The sequence below is a fragment of the Bos javanicus genome, chromosome 21 (genome assembly GCF_032452875.1).
Source record: "Bos javanicus breed banteng chromosome 21, ARS-OSU_banteng_1.0, whole genome shotgun sequence".
Lineage (NCBI taxonomy): Eukaryota > Metazoa > Chordata > Mammalia > Artiodactyla > Bovidae > Bos > Bos javanicus.
In genome coordinates this window covers 57,167,732-57,184,453 of record NC_083888.1, presented here as the reverse complement: position 1 = coordinate 57,184,453, position 16,722 = coordinate 57,167,732, and the positions used below count along the sequence as shown (strand labels likewise).

The 16,722-nt window shown below is 55.6% G+C and overlaps 1 protein-coding gene across 2 annotated transcripts in view; it reads left to right on the top strand.

The window, feature by feature from the left end:
- Positions 1–1,376: 1,376 nt before the first annotated feature.
- The window catches only part of ITPK1 (inositol-tetrakisphosphate 1-kinase), a 161,531-nt gene continuing 146,185 nt past the window's right edge, over positions 1,377–16,722 (top strand). Inside the window, exon 1 of one of the 2 annotated variants that reach the window (XM_061395143.1) lies at positions 1,377–1,693. In XM_061395143.1, the coding sequence (XP_061251127.1) occupies positions 1,599–1,693 (95 nt within the window). In that variant the 5' untranslated portion in view covers positions 1,377–1,598. The remainder of the gene's footprint in view (positions 1,694–16,722) is intronic. The other variant, XM_061395142.1, reaches the window with a different exon arrangement.

Below are 16,722 nucleotides of genomic sequence, written 5' to 3'. Positions count from 1 at the left end.
TAGGGGAAGAAGGCAGGCCCTTAGGGCTGGGCCTTAGAGAATAAGCTCCAGTCTGGTCACCCCTAACAACTTGGTTCTTCCAGTTCTCCTTGCCTCTCTTCAAGCCACCCCCAATTCTCAGGCCTGTCAACCTCATCCTTATTTTCCAAGGTCAGCTTAAATGCCTTCCCTGAAAATTGGAGACCCTTTCCACCCCACCCCACCCCATTCATTTTTCCTGCCGTGACCTGGGGAGTGATGCCCACTTTGCCCAAACTCTTTGAAGGTAGGATGCTCCCCTAGGGCCCTACAGGGGAACCAAGGTGCCAGCCACCCTGATGCTTGAGCTTCTAGTTTCTCCCTTGCCTCTCCGTTGGAGGGAACCCAGAGTGTGTCTAGTGGTTAACCTCCTTAAGCCTGAGAAGGCCCCTGGGTGTTTATGTCCCCAACCCCAGGGGCCCCCATCCTGGGCCTGGGTCTGTCTCCTCCGGGAAAGACAGATGATCTCATCGAGTGTCTGCTGCCGCGCCAACCCCCGCCCACCCCCCGCTCGTCCTGCGCCCTCTGCTGCAGTTGGGACTGAATATTGCTCAGGGTACAGAGATGCTTTTGATGAATGAAATTCAAGTGGCTCGATCACTCCGAAAGGACAGGCAGAAAGTGCCCACACCGAGACTCCTCTCGTCCCTTTAAAAAGTAAAAGCACTTGGCAAGGATCGCCCTAAATCCAGCCCTACTCCCTCCGTCCCCCAAGCTCCACGGCTGAGCCTTTCACACAAACACGCACCAAAGAACCAGACCCGGGGGCGGGGGGTTGGGGGGGGGAAGGCGCGGCGCCTTTAAGAGGCGGCAGGCAGTGCTGCCCCCTGGCGGCCAGCGCTCTCGCGCTTCCTCCGCCCCGGCGGGGTCTAGCGGGCCGGCTGGCCGGGTCAGCGCGGCGGTGGCGACGGCGGCGAGCCGCGCGCCGGAGCGAGGACTGGGACAAGGAGGAAGTGGCGGCGGCGGCGGCGGCGGCGGCAGGTGAGGACGGCGGGGGGCGCGGGCGGCCGCGTGCGCCCTGCCGGGGTCCGAGCCCGTCGGGAAGGGCACGCGCCCGGCTCGGATCGGCCGAACGCGCCGCCGGGGGCTCGGACGGGAGGGCCCCCCGCGATCGGGAGCCAGAGGGAGGGCCGGGAGGAGGGACTTGGGGGCGGCGCGCAGCCCGAGCGTGGGGGCCGATCGTCGGTGGCCGCCGCTGGAGGGCGTGCGGCTCGGTTCCGAGCGCCGGGAGGGCGGCGCTGGCGAGGGAGGGCCTGCCTCCTCTCCTCCCCAGCCCGGCCCGGCGCTCGCGAACTTGCGCGCCCGGAGCCCCACAGGCGGCGGGGGCGTGGGCGGCGGCGGCGCGGGCGGCCCCCGGCACGGTGGCAGCCAGTGGAATGCCGCGCTGAGCGCCGCTCCCTCCGCCCGGGCGCCCGCCCCGCCCCGGCCCGCCCCTCCCGGCAGGACTGCGCGCCCGGAGCCCCGTTCCGCGTCCCCGCCGCCGGGAGGAGGTGCCCGCACGCTCGCGGCGCGCGCCGGGCCGCCAGACTCGGCCTGTGGGCGATTTCCTCCGGACCCGAGCTCCCCGCCCGAAGAGGAAGATGCAGACCTTTCTGAAAGGGAAGAGAGTTGGCTACTGGCTGAGCGAGAAGAAAATAAAGAAGCTGAATTTCCAGGCCTTCGCCGAGCTGTGCAGGTAAGGAGGGACGGGGCTCCAGCCCCCCACCCCCCGGGGACCCCCGGCATGAGCCCCAGGTTCAGCCTCGGGGGGCTGGGGGCTGTTTCCGGAGGTTAGAGCGAAACGGGAAGAAACGGTGCGCGGGGACCCTGAGTCCGAGTAGCCAGGTGGCTGTGGTGGCCGCTGGCTGTGTTCGAGGGAAGCGGTGGGCAGTACGGGCGGGGTGGCACGGACCAGGGCTCTCAGGTGCACAGGGACCCCGGGTAGGGAGACCCCTGGCTCCCCCGGGCGTGATGGGAGCGCTGCTGAAGGTGGCAGAGGGACCAGGGAAATGGGGGGAATCCACGCTGTCTGCCTGTGGCTGGAGGTTACTTTTGGACTGGAGTGGTCCTCTTCCTTCTTCCCCCTTCTCTTCGTGGAGGCGGGCACCCATGTTTGTGTGTTTGCGGGGCACCTACTAGGTGCCCCTCCGGCGCAGCTCTCTGCAAGAATCTGTCATTGCATGTTGCTGGATTAAGCCTCTTTGAAGCGAGTAGCAATACTTGGCGTGTAGGTCATTTGCTGTCTCATTAGAGCCTCGCACCAGCCTTGAGAATTGGCTGGGCTGGTGATTCTGGCCCACATGTCTGAGGGGGAGAATCCATCCGCAGAGAGGTCGGGTACCTGGCCCGGGGTCCCACAGCCAGGGAGTGGCTGGTGCAGAATGTAAACGCTTGTGTAGAATGGCCTTCTTCCCTCGAGGTCCCCACCCCCCACCCCGTGCAGTTCCTTAGTGGTGAAGACTCCAGGTGTTTTATTAAGATGGGATCACATTCTTGGTCCATTACAGACGCATCCAGTCTTGGGTCGGCTTTGCCTCACCTTGTTCCCCTATGGTGGCTTTGCCTCTGAGAAGCCCTTAGTTAAATCTGGTTCTTAGTGAAAGCCTAAGAGAATCTGGCTCCCCAAGCCTTTTGCAAACTCCAGGTGGAAAACCTTTTGTTATGCCGTGTCTCCACTTGGTAGATTTGATTCTCAAAAATGGGCCCCCCTTGCATTTTTGTCTTTTTTGGGTCACCAAACATAATGATGAATTGAACAATTGAGTTTCCTTATCTCCTGGCATGCGGAGCGAGTGGCTGGTCTGAGCTGGCCTGTGCAGGCTGGCACAGCACCTCTATGCCCCTCTCATGCCTGTCCCCAGGGCCTGCTGCTCCTTGGCCTGTTCAGCCCTGCAGGCGCTCTGCTCCCTGCAGCCAGAGGGGCACACCTTGTCTAAAACAGTTCCTGAGGGTTGCGCATCCCTCGGTCTGGGTATGGAGTTGGCTGCCTCCTCTCCTGCTGGCTTCCCTGGGAGAAAGCACGCTTTTCATTTTCAGGAGGGCATGCCAAATGACCGGGGAATTCACAAGGAAACGGGGAGGAACTTGCAGCCAAAGCCTTGGAAGTGTGAGGACTTTTGCAGCATTAGAAAGGGGCGCTTGAACACACACACGTGGACGATGTGCCCTAGACACTGAAGACATGTGCAGAAACCCCTTTGATGTGTTCTTGAAATCTGGTCTGGTGTCGGGTGCCCAAGCTCCCCCTGCAGTCCTCTGAGACTTGGGAAATCCCCACTGATACCTTGCACCCTTTTTCCTGAGGTCTTTCTCTATTTGTGTCGTCCTGTGCCTGCAGCTGAAGCACGAGGCTTGTCATCTGGTTGGTATGTTTTGCTTGGTAATTAGGAGGCTCTCGCAACACAGTTCCCACCGAGACTGAGACTTGTGGCTGGGTCCTCAGGCTGGACTTGCAGACTGCCTTTCCCTCCCCAGAGACCCTCCTGCCCTTAAACACTGGGGGGTTCAGGGCAAGCTATGATGTCAGCCGTTCCGGGGAAGCTCCAGCATGGAGTGTTCATCTCTCTGAAAGAGTGGTTGCGTTCAAAGTCTAGTTGCCTTCTTCTGGCCAAAATATTGACTTCAAAGAGAAGAAGAGAAATATCTGGGTCATTCTAGAACCGCAGGAAACCCACTTTGTGTTTTCATCAGGGGAGCTTTAGCTATTTTGTTGCTTAAGCTTAGGAAGGAATGGAAAACACCGAAAAGAATTTTTCTGTTTCTTCTCTCCTTTTTTAATGGATACTTTCAGGGTGGCGCCCCCTGGTGGCCGCATTTCTGTACTGGGTGCAAAGTACTCCCACCCTCTGGAGTGGCCAGAGTCCTTTGCCCGCTGGTGGGTGTGATGTGAATGCTGGTGCAGTTTCAGTGGCTGAGAGGGGCTGCGGACGGACATTGTCACGTGGGGTTGCCATTTGGATGGGTGATGAATCATCCTCGAGTTCCATAGTGAAAAAGTCCAGAGATGTTTGAAAATGGCTTGAGGTCCTGCCGCGAATGTTTGGGGCAGTATCAGCGCTGGAGAGGATGATTTGAACGCAGCGGGATGAGTTGTTTCGCCAAATGCCAGGCCTTGTAAGAAAAAAAAAAAAATCTTAGGACCGGAAGGGAGATCTTGTCTACCCAGCCCCTTTGTTTCACAGGCACGAGACGGGGCAGGCTCCATACTTCTGTTCCTTTTGTTCAGCTACTAGAATGGGCGGACCCCCTCGTCATGGTCACAGGGGTGCTGCCGTTCTGTCTCAGAGATTCTTCCTTGCAATCCTGAGCTGTGGCCTCAGCAAGCGTCTTGTCTGCTCTCCAAGGAGCATTGCCCCCTGCAGGTGTCTGTGGACCGTGGACCGTTGGAGCAGGTCCCACCGGGACACCTTAGCAGGGGGGAGGGCCGTCCCTTCACACCCTGGTCCTGCCTGGTTTGTTGATAAGTTCTTTGCCTGCATTAGCCCAGGGCTCTGGGAGGCTCCGGGAGGAGGGAGCTGCGAGTTTCCTGTTAACAGTAATTTGGCCTCTAGGGTGGCCCATACCTTCAGGGCCTACATTCCTTTATTTTAATTTCTTTTAATTTTAAAAATTATATACTTTTTGACTGCACTGCAAGACATGTGGGATGTCAGTTGCCAGACCAGGGATCGAACTTGCATCCCCTGCAGTGGAAGCGTGATGTCTTAAGGAGCGTCCCTCTGGCTCCCTGACAGATAGGCCTTGACTTGGCTTATTTCTTGTGGGAGTGTTCGTTCCCGACATTTGCCAGTGAGTCTCCCCCTCTCCAGGGATGGCTCTGCTTGTGTCCCCTTGGCTTCCCACCTGCCTGCCCCTTCCCCTAACCCTGGAGCAGCCTCAAGGCTTCCTCACACGCAGAAGGGACTTCAGAGGGGAAGCCGAGAGGTAAAGCTGTTAGTTGAAAATGTTGGGTGATTTTTTTTTTTTTAAATGCTCTCAGTTCTCCGCGGTGGCCCGTGCGGATGTGCTGGCTGACCCGGTTCGCTGTGTCCACGTTTTCTGTGTCAGTCCTCCAGCGCCTCGCCTCGCCGCTCCTCTTTCCTGCAGCTGAATTTGCGGTGCAGGCTGTGGTGGAAAGACACACAACGTCGCAAAGCATTTTGGTGTGAAATGTGACCTCTGTCCGTCTTTACCATCACGTCAGCTGACCCGAACGCTTTCCTTCCCGGAACCTCATCTCATGTCATCCTCCCAGCAGCCCAGGGTGGCAGAATGGGGAAACTGAGGCTCAGGCCATATGAAGGACTTGGATTCGAAGTGAAGGGCTTCCCTGAGCCCAGATCCCAGGCCTTTACACCTGAGGATGTGGCTGCCTTGTTTATTAATAAGTTCTTTGCCCAGGTTAGGCCGGGGCTCTGGGAAGCTGCAGGAGGAGGGAGCTGGGAGTTTGCTGTTGACAAGAACCTGGCCTCTCAGGTGGCCCATACCCTCAGGGCCTCCATACCTTTATTTTTATTTTATTTTTTTAATGTTTAAAGTTTTTTGATTTCTGGCCATGCCTTGAAGCATGCAGGATGTTAGTTCCCTAACCAGGGATCGAACCTGCGCCCCCTGTGGTGGAAGCGCTGCGTCTTATCCATTGGACTGCCAGAGAAGTCCTCATTCTTTTCTTTAAATGAAGGACTCTAGGTTTGTTCTTTTTGCTGGGAGGATTTAGCGTGGTTCTATCTTTGGGGAGATTCATAGTGGGGAGGAAGGAGAATTGTTTCCAGGGTTAAGTGATGCTGGTCTGTGAGTGGGTTTTATTTTTTCCGTTTCTTAATGATTGGATCTGGCACCATTTTGGGGGCATGGGGGTGGGAGGAGGTACTGACTTAAGTAACCTTTGCAGATGCACACTGGGACTGTTCATACTTAGCCTTTCAAATAAACACGTTCCACCAGCCTGCTGCGGGGGTGACCTGGGCTTCCTATGGGAGAAGATGGACCGCCAGGGCCGCTGCTGTCTGTTGATGAGCCTGCCCGGGTGCCGGGCCTGCCTCGACAGCAGGCCACCCATGTGACCGGGGCTCGTGCCTCGGTGTCCTCACTTGTAAAGTGAGGCTGATGACAGTATTTGCTCAGGGGGACCCGGACTGTGCCTGGAACTCTGTGGGTGGTGGTTTCTGCTGTTACTTTTTAGTTGGTCCTTGGGGAGTGGGTGAGTGGGCGTCTGCCCGCAAATGTCTGTCTATTCCTGGATCTTGGGCATTTGCAGGTTGAGTGTTCCTAGTTGGGGCAGTTTTAGAGCGACCCTGAAGTCCAGGAGGGAGGCTGACTGCTCATCCTGCCTGGGTGTGGGTCTGGGGCAAGGCTGGGGGTGCGGGGTGGGGGAGCCTACCCTGCCTGCTGCCCTGCCAGCATCTCCCTACACACCCAGCCCGTGGGGATCTTACAGCCCCTTGGAAGCCGGGGCTGCGGTCTTCACCTGTTTTATGGATGCAGAGCCTGAAGAAATTATGTTAACGCAAGATGATACTTTTGTTTTTTTCAAGTTTGGAGATTCAAGAGGAGTTTGTACTGGGTTTCCTGAAAATGCCAAGAGTCTCCATGCCAATCACGCTACTGCTATGATTAGCTCACATTTATTGTTTTATCTTTTTGAATATTTAATACATGCCTATGTTAAAACCTAGAGGATTCAAAATACACAATGAAAAGGACTCAAAATACACAATGAAAAGTCAGTCCATTTCCTCCTTGTTCTTGAGTTCCGGTCACTCAGGGACACACGCTGTCGGCAGTCTCTTTCTCTCGAGGTGGTTTTTTTTTTTTTTAACTTAAAAAAAAAATTGAATGATTCTTGAAATTCTGTGGTACTTTACAGTTTTCCAAAGTTTCACACATGTGATTTTGTATGTGTGTGACAGTCGCTAGGTCATGTCTGACTCTTGCGACCCCATGGACTGTAGCCCGCCAGGCTCCTCCGTCCATGGGATTCTCCAGGCAAGAATACTGGAGTGGGTTGTCATGCCCTCCTCCAGGGGATCTTCCTGACCCAGGGCTAGAACCTGGGTCTTCCGCATTGCAGGCAGATTCTTTACCATCTGAGCCACCAGGGAAGCCCCACACGATTTTGTATAATAATATAATAACCTTTTTAAAAAATCCCCTATTCCTATGTTGGCCCCCCCCCCCAACCCCAAGGGTTTTGTGCAAAACACAGGGCATACGTGTATGGATCTCTTCCGCACGTATTGTTCTGTCCTTGGCTCCTTTCATGAAACGCTGTGTCTTAGAGACACTGCCCATCACTGCTTCTCTGGGGACACTTCTTATCACTTACCTCCTTTCTTTAACGGCTGTGGGTTTCAGGTGTTAAAACAATGGACCCTATTTCTTGCCCTGTGCTTGGTGTCTACTGGTGTAGATGGTAGGCAGGGCGTGCTCCACCCCCTGGTCTGGGTGCTCATTGCCAGATGAGTGAGGGGGTACAGGCGTTTGACTTTTTCGGGGCAGTTTTGAAACCACTCACCAGGACAGGGCGCTGCTCACTGGTGACAGCGAGCGGAAGGACCTGTCACCCACTCCCTCCCTGGCACAGTGTGTGGACATTTTTGATCTCGGCCACACACATGGGTGAGAAATGATACTGTTGGTTGCGTTTCTCTTATGATGGGAGGACTGAGTTCCCGTGGGCAGGGATGGCCGTGCTTGCTGGGGCAGAGCTCGGCTCACTTGTGCATCAGGCTGGGGCCTCCCTCCCAACCCCTGGGCCCTCCTGCCTCCACTCCACGGGTTATTTCTCCTCGATGTTTAGCAGGCTTGGGGCATTCAGCAAAGGCCCATGTAGTGAAGTGCCGCATGAGAGTTGGCTGTTAAAGAGGGTTTCTGTTCCTCGTTGTGTTTTGAGTTCAGTTCGTAAGCCGGCTTTTTACAGGAATATTCTGGTACCTTTTTTAGAAAGCCAGATTCATTTAGAAAGCACGTGGTCATCCAGGAGCTGAGCACCTACTCCTTGCCACTGTGTGGATCTCAAACGCCATCCCTCTGGGTGTGGGAATCTGGTCCACGCAGCCATTCCCGCTCTGCTAGCTGGCCTGGGCATGTGCGGCCTTGCTGGGAGGGGAGCCCATGCAGGGTGGGGTGGCTGGTCCCAGGTCACACTGTGGGATGGGGGTGGGGGGGTGGGGGTCGTCTCACTCCTAGACCAGAGCCCTCTCCCCACCGCCTGCTTTCAAACAGCGCTTCCTCCAGAGCTGTGAATGAGGCCATTCCCACTGGGCTATTTGAATTCCGCCTGCTGCTTTGTCTTGCCGGCTCCCAGCCGCCCTGAGAAGGCAGCTGTCCCTGCGGCGGCCCGGGGCCTCTCCCTCCAGCCGGGCCCATCGTGGTGGCGGGGCAGAGGATCGTGACAGCCCCTGGGGGTGCCTTGAGGGCTCGGGGGTGGATCTGACACCAGCTGTGGGGATTTGAGAACCACTCCCGTGAAGGACCCCCCCAACCCCCCAACTCCTACCCCTTCCCTCCCAGGCCCTTGGGTGTGGGGTGCCCACTGTATTAACCGCCCTTGGAGGCCCCAGCTGGCAGAACGCGCTGGGTCCACTCTGCACAGCCACCAGCCGCCCCGGGGGAGTAGCAGGACACACACGTCAAAGTCCTCCCTGGATGGCTTCTGAGAGATGCTTGGTTTTCTTTTCGCTTCACTTAGGATCTCGAACCCTTAGTGCCTCCTGGCTGGCCTTGTTATTTCTCTCCGCTCCTTGTCCCTCTCTCCTTTGGCAGGTGGATTCCATAAAGGTCGAGACTTGGGCAGTTCTGTTCCCTGGTGAAGCCCCCCAGTGCTTGCTTGTAGCAGTGCGCACAGTAGGGGCTCAGAGAGGGTGTCTGTTAGTGGGTGAAGGAACCAACCGGTGGGTTTTGAAGCCTTTTCCAGGCCCTTGTGACTCAGCAGAGTTGCTTGTGATTCTGGAGTGCCCTGGGCCAGGAAAGAAACCCCAGGGTGAAGGTGGTGGATCCCAGGTCAGGTCATCGGCTTTATTCCTTCATTTTTTTAATTTTTATTGAAAGATAATTGCTTTACAGAATTTTGTTTTCTGTCAAACCTCAACATGAATCAGTCATAGGTATACATATATCCCCTCCCTTTTGAACCTCCCTCCCCGTCTCCCACCCCTCTAGGTTGATACAGAACCCCTGTTTGAGTTTCCTGAGCCATACAGCAAATTCCCGTTGGCTGTCTATTTTACATATGGTATTCCTTTGTTAAAAAAAAAAAAGTTTATTTATTTACTTGGCTGTGCTGGGTCTTCTTTGCGGTGTGGGCTTTTCTCTAGTTGCAGCGAGTGGGGGCTGCTGTCTATTTACGGGGTGCAGGAGGCCTCTTACTGCACTGGCTTCTCCTGTTGTGAAGCGTAGCCTCCAGGCCTCGAGGGCTTCAATCCTTGCTGCAACGTGGGCTCAGTAGTTCAGGCTTTAGAGCACGGGCTCGATAACTGTGGTACATGGGCTTAGCTGTTCTGCGGCATGTGGGATCTTCCTGGATCAGGGATCAAATCTGTCTGTTGCATTGGCAGGTGGATTCTTTACCACTGAGCCACCAGGCACACCTTATTCCCTCATTCTTTCATTCACTCAGCAAGTCCTCAGCCTCCACCCTGGCCCGCCCTGTGCTAGCGCTGGTGCCTACCCTCCTGTGCCTAGAGGCTTGGTAAGGAGATGAAGGGAAACCAGCATACAGACATGTTTAAAATGCTGCAGGGTGGAGCTAGAGCCGGGAAGCCTGCAGATGGGAGAGCCGTGGCAGGAGCAGCTGCAGCCACTGTGTAGCCAGAGAAGGCCTCTCTGAGGAGGTGACGTTTAGTAAGAGCGAGTGCCCATTCCTCTGGGAGGTAAAGAGCTACAGGGCGGGTGGGGTCTGCTGCCTGGAGGTCACTTGCCTGGCCTGCCTCTGCTGTGGCCCTGGGTGCCCTGAGGACCAAGGGCAGCCACCTGGGTAAGGGCAGGTCGGTTTCCACGTTGGACAGGTGGTGGTCAGAGGAGGCAGCAATGTTTCCTCCAGTGGCCTTGTTCCCTGACAGTGTCAAAAGGGACCAGGTGGGTGGCCCTGGGACCTTCCTCCACCTGAGGCTGTGCTCTGGGGGCTGGACAGGAGGACGGATGCTCCCCTCTGGCCTGGTTCAGTCCCGTCTTTGTGTTCGGGAATGAGCTCTTCTGGGCCTTGAGGGTGGGCTGGGGTGAGGGATCATGGGGGACCGTTGTGGGACCTGGGTAGGCCTTAGGCCAGCTGAGCTTTCCTGAGGATCAGCTTAGGACTTGGGTCCCCAGGGAGCGGGGGGAAGGATGCTTGTTCTCTTTTACACTCATTTACCTTCCTCTAGGGGTTTCCCTGATGGCTCAGGGGGTAAAGAATCTCCCTGCAGTGCAGGAGACGTAAGAGACACGGGTTCAATCCCAGAATCAGGAAGATCCCCTGGAGGAGGGCATGGCAGCTCACTCCAGTAGTCTTGCCTGGAGAATCCCATGGACAGAGGAGCTCAGGGGGCTACAGTCCATAGGGTCGCACAGAGTCGGATGCAGGACTGAGCAACTGATCACAGCACCTTCCTCCAGGCCGGTGTTTGCTGACCTTCCCAACAGAAGAAGCACTTGGGGCATCAATGAAGAACATATCCTTGAGTCCACCTGTCCCCCGCTTAAAACCCTCCAGGGAAAGGGTCTGGGAGCCTTCTCTTAACAAGTGCCCTGACAATTCTTCTGGGAAACAGACACTGTCACTTCCTGAAGAGTGTTACTAGGCCTCACCCCAGAGCCATCAGGCATGTTTGGCGCTGAGTTAAACAGGCTAGAGCAGCCTCTTTACTGTGGGGCTTCTCTGGGAAAGGGGCCTCCAGGAGGGCGTCTGGGATGTAAAGGTTCTTGGGCTGGTTTGTCCCCAGAACCGCTGTGTGGGACTTGTGTTGCCTGGAGCCCACCTGGGTAGCTCTGGTGTGGCACCCACCATCCACTGCCTTGTTTGATCCTCGTTACGTGAGAGGAGGGACGGGGTAGTGGCAACAGGCTGCCTGCCAGCTACCCTGCCTGCTGGTTGCTACCTTGTGGGCAGTGTTCTCTCCCCGCTGATGCTGGGAAAGATTGAGGGCAGGAGGAGAAGGGGACCACAGAGGATGAGATGGTTGGATGGCATCATCGACTCAATGGACACGAGTTTGAGTAAGCTCCAGGAGTTGGTGGTGGACAGGGAAGCCTGGCGTGCTGCAGTGCATGGGATGACAAAGAGTTGGACACGACTGGAGGACTGAACAACAACAACTCTCCCCTTTTAAAAATGTCTTGCCTCCGGCGCCTGTTTTACACTGAAATTCCTTAGAGGCGGATCCTGGGGCTGGGGAGGAGCTGCTTTGGTCTTTGCTCAGGAAACATTCCTGGGGACTGGCTAGGCCAGGTGCGCGCTGATTATCAGGCAGGGGGCCAGGAGCAGAGGTAGGGCGGGGGAGGGGCAGCCCCTGGTCTGCAGAGCCCCTTGTTCTGCGGTGTTGTCTGCAAACCCACTGGCTCCTCATCAGCCTTCTGCCTGCTCGGGTTTTGGAGCCTGAGACATGAAACCAGAACTGGGGGCTCATCCAGGAGGCCCCGATGCTGCAGAAGGGCTGTGTTCAATGCCCCCTGCTCCCTCCAGTGACTCACACCCAATTTCCAAGCAGAGGTGAAGCCTGCCACAGGCCAGGCACTATTGAAGATGGGGAATGTCCTCTCCAAGACGGGTCGCGTGTCTCCATATGCTGGATGAGAACATGGAGGCATAGGGAGAGGCGAGATGACTTGCCAGATCACCCGGCTGTGAGTGGCAGGGTTGGGACTCACCCTCGGGGCGCACTGACTCCTGAAACTGTGCTTTTTCCACCCTGCCAGTTGGCCATCATCTCATCCAGGTACCACTGGCTTGAAACCCAGTTTCAGAAGAAAATCGAGGCGTTCTTTTCTGAGCATCCTCTGAGCGTAGTGGTTGGGCCCGGAGGCGTGGTGGGTGGTGAGATGACTGTACAGTCAGAGCGACAAGACTTGCCCAGTTGGCTGTGGATGCCTGGCGAGTCATTCCACTTCCCTGAGCCTCTGTACTTCCCTCTGTAAAGGGGGGCATTAGTACACCCCCCTTCAGGGCTACTGAGCATGGCGCGCTTCATACGTGCTGGGACTTGCCCTCCCCACTGGCCCCCCTATCCAACCAGGCCACAGTCTGGGGTCTCTAACATGTGTCTGGCCAGAGCCCCCAGCCCAGAGCAGACAAGGTAGCCCCCCTGCCCCCTCCTCCCCCCTTTTCTGGTGTTGGGGTCCTCCAGCACCCGTGACCAAAACACGGCCTTTCAGCTGACTGCTTCCTGGGAGGGGCTGGGAGTGGTAGGTGGGTGCTGAGTGGAGGCCACTGTGGGAGTTTCGCTTTCATTTCTACCTCGCACCCTTATCCATCCAACAGTTGAGGGCCAGGGTGTGGAAAACCCTCGGGCCCCTCCTTGGGGCACCCGTCCCAGTGTAGGTTGCTCGGCGCCCCCTTCCCAGAGGGTGAGTCTGTGTTGCCCCGAGCGTCTTCTCTTTGCAGAGCACCCCATTCATTCCTTTGTGCAGTCACACAGTATGTATTTATCGAGTGCCTGCTGAGTGCTGGACACTCTTGGGCGTTAGGATCCATGCAGCAGTGAGCTCCCCAGGGCAGCCTGGGGCCACGGAAGCCTCTTCTTGCTGTGCGCCTGGCTGGGTCTGAGGGAGGGAGGTGTGGTAGGGAGGGGTGTGCAGGTTGTGTGGGGGCTCTCTTCCATTCTCCCAGAGGGGATCGGGGACCCTTGGAGAGAACGGGGGCATGTTGGCACGTGTGGGGGTATTTGTGAGTCCCCAGGAGCTGTTGGGTTGGTGCTTATCCTCCCAGGGCCCTGGGCATCTTTCTGAGGACCATTCAGTGCTGTGGGCCTCTTGGGTTCTCTCTGGATGGAGTTTCCTCTTTGCACCCCAGCCCGGGTTACAAAGGCCCAGAAAGATGCAGAGTGAGCCCCTAGTTTTAGACCCAGTAGATGGGGCAGCTTGGATTTGAACCTTGCCTTGCTGACACTAAAGCATATCTTCTTTAAGATTTTATCCTAAAAGTCCTAGCACTCAGGCCCTTTTCAAGGGCTCCTTGAACAGAAAAGGAATGCTGGCCATTTCATCAGAGATCTTTTCCTGCCTCCGCGTGGGCAGGTCTGGGCAGGGACACCGGGATCCTATCAGGAAAGAGTTCTGGTTCTTTCGAAATCAGCCCCCAAGCCCCTCACCCTCACCTTGACCTGCACGCAGGCATGTTGCGGCCTGTGCTCATGGGGTTGTAGGTGCTCAGACCTTTGCTGCTTGACCCTCTGGGCATCAAAGCCCCTGCTGGTGAGAAATGTACTTATTTTTCTTATGTCCTTGGAGGTGCTGCTGTGGCTGCCCTGGTGGTGAGGGGACAGTGGGCTCCTTTGCGTGAGGCCGTGGACATCATGGCACTGTTTCCAGTGCTGTGAGAATAGCTAAACCCTTGGAATCAGAGAAGGCAATGGCACCCCACTCCAGTACTCTTGCCTGGAAAATCCCATGGACAGAGGAGCCTGGTAGGCTGCAGTCCATGAGGTCACTAAGAGCCGGACACGACTGAGCGACTTCACTTTCACTTTTCACTTTCATGCATTGGAGAAGGCAATGGCACCCCACTCCAGTACTCTTGCCTGGAAAATCCCATGGACGGAGGAGCCTGGTAGGCTGCAGTCCATGAGGTCACTAAGAGCCGGACACGACTGAGCGACTTCACTTTCACTTTTCACTTTCATGCATTGGAGAAGGAAATGGCAACCCACTCCAGTGCTCTTGCCTGGAGAATCCCAGGGACGGTGGAGCCTGATGGGCTGCTGTCTATGGGGTCGCACAGAGTCGGACATGACTGAAGTGACTTAGCAGCAGCAGCAAACCCTTGGAATAACAGTAGCTCCCCATCCTGGAGGTCCAGTCACCAGCCTGATCCTGTGCTTTAAGGCTGTCATTCCACATGTGGAAACAATCTCAGAGAGAGTAACTGACCTCCCCAGCACTTCATAGCTGGTCCCTCCTAGGGGTGTGAGTTGAACAGCACTTCTGTGAATCCAGAGCCCAGACTCTTGACCATTAGAGTTTATTTTCTTTGTAAGTAAAGGCAGAGGATGAGAGGATGGCTCTCCTTTTGTCTGAGTTCTTTCTAATGACCTGTCCTTAGCACCCCTTAGTTTTAAACTTTTCTCCTTTTCATTTTCAGTTTCGTTTGGATGCACGGCTTGCTGGGAATCAGGAAATTTAGGTCCTGGCTCAGGTGGTGTTCACTCAGGCTGGGCATCAACTGAGACATCTTTCAGCAGCGTTGTCATCTGTCTGTGGATGTTGAGTTTGGGTCTCCCAGTATGTGATGTGCTCTGTCCAGACAGTGTCACTCAAATTCCCAGGATCCCCTCATTCCTGCCTCTCAAACTCCTTCCTTGAAATGCTCTGAGCCCATGTGGATGAGGCCCCATGGCCTTGTTATTGCTCAGTTGCTAAATCATGTCTGATTCTCTGTGACCCCATGCAGCACGCGAGGCTTCTGTGTCCTTTATCATCTCTCAGATTTGCTCAAACTCATGTCCATTGAGTCAGTGATGCCATCCAACCAACTCATCCTCTGTCACCCCCTTCTCCTCCTACCGTCAATCTTTCCCAGCATCAGGGTCTTTTCCAATGAGTTGGCTCTTTGCATCAGGTGGCCAAAGTATTGGAGCTTCAGCTTCATCAGTCCTTCCAATGAGTATTCAGGATAGATTTTCTTTAGGATTGACTGGTTTGATCTCCTTGCTGTCCAAGGGACTCTGCAGAGTCTTCTCCAACACCACAATTTGAAAGCATCAGTTCTTAGGTGCTCAGCCTTCTTTATGGTCCACCTCTCACATCCGTACATGACTACTAGAAAAACCATAGCTTTGACTAGACTGACCTTTGTCAGCAAATGGACTTATACTTCTGTTTAAGTTGCCATGTGTGTCCCTTTCTGGGGTCACCTTGGGGAACCTTGGTGCTTTTTTTCCACTGAAGCTCGAGGGTTTCAGAAGCACCTTGGAAAGATCCCCAAAGCCCTGGAAGGCTCTTGGGAACATTCTTGTTGGAGCCAATCCTTGGCTTCAGAAGTGGGAAATGCTTTTGAAGGAGCTTCAAGAACCTGGAGGCAGAGGTGCTGTCTCTGTGACTTTGGGCCAAACCACTTAACCTCTCTGAGCTTTTCATTGCTATACCCGAAATGGGAATTTTAGTACCAGCCTGCAGCAGAATACTTTAACAGATTGGGTGAGCTGAGGCAGCTTGAGTCCTTTTTAGCACAGAGCCTGGCGCCTGGTGGGCAAATGGTAAATACTGTTATTCGTGTTAGAGTCAGCCATTAAAGGTTGATGGACCGTATGTTTGAGCTTATGTGTGAGCAGCCCTCATATCTGGGAAGAAGATGGGCAAGCCGAGTTCCAGAAGCCTCTTAGGTGGGGCCGTGCGAGCTTGGTGTCCCAGGAACAGTGTGTGTCTTGGTCAGTGATGGGCTGTGAATGCTGACACAGCCTTTTACTGCCTGGGTGGCCCCTCCCTGGTTTCATAAAGGAAATCAACCCTGACTATTCATTGGAAGAACTGATGCTGAAGCTGAAGCGCCAACACTTTGGCCACCTGATGCGAAGAGCTGACTCGTTGGAAGACCCTGATGCTGTGAAATATTGAGGGCAGGAGGAGAAAGGGGTGACAGAGGAAGAGCTGGTTGGATGGCATCATTGACTCAGGGGACATGAGTTTGAGCAAACTCCGGAAGATAGTGGAGGACAGGTTAGCCTGGTGCGCTGCAGTCCATGGGGTCGAAAAGAGTCGAACATGGCTTAGTGATTGAACAAACAACAGTTGGGCCTTAATTTCCTCCTTGACAGGAGTCAACCTGATGCCTGTGCACAGGAGGGGCTCAGCAACAAGCTTCTCCTTTCTTGTTTGGGCCAGAGGCCATCCCTGACAGAAGCCGGGAGGGCTGCCTTTCAGTCCCCGGACCTGTAGTCAGGCCGTCTGTGTCGTCTGTGTCGCCCCTCCCTTACTGCTGAGATGCAGCAGTTCGCCATCGCAGAGCAGCAGTTTCCCTGCCCCTCGGAGCCAGAAGGGGCCCTTGCAGGTGAGGATCTGCAGCTCAGAGCGCCAGGCCTTGCAGGTTCGAGCACTCAGTGAGTCAGCCCAGCGTGCTGGGCCCTCGTCCTGGAGTCCACGAGCGGGCTTCCTTTGGCCTCCAGGGAACTGCAGATTGAATGCAAGGCCAGAGTGTGTTCTGTTCTGTTCTGTTCTGGGTCATGGTTGACAGATCTCTCCTTGACCAGGATGAGTTCTTCGGTCCACAGGCCCAGATAGTTGGTGTCCCCCTGCCACCATCCCAGTGGTCTTTCCTCCAGCCTTGCCAGGAATGCCAAAGGGGCGAACTCTTTGAGGTGCTCCACTGGGAAGGGTCCGGGGGTGGCCATGTCAGACACAGACAGTTCTGAGGGGAAGGGGAAGGATGCTGACTCCCCTGGGGGTGAGCCTGGAGGACTGGCCAGGCGCCTACACCTCTGTCTGCATCAGTGGAGGACACCACAGGGCACTCTTCTTTCTCCATCAGCCGACAGACGTGGCGAGTTATTGGGGTGAAGTTAATGATCTGAGAGAAAAGCAGCTCTCTGACTGATTTCTACGAGTCGCAGCAGTGTCTGGGTT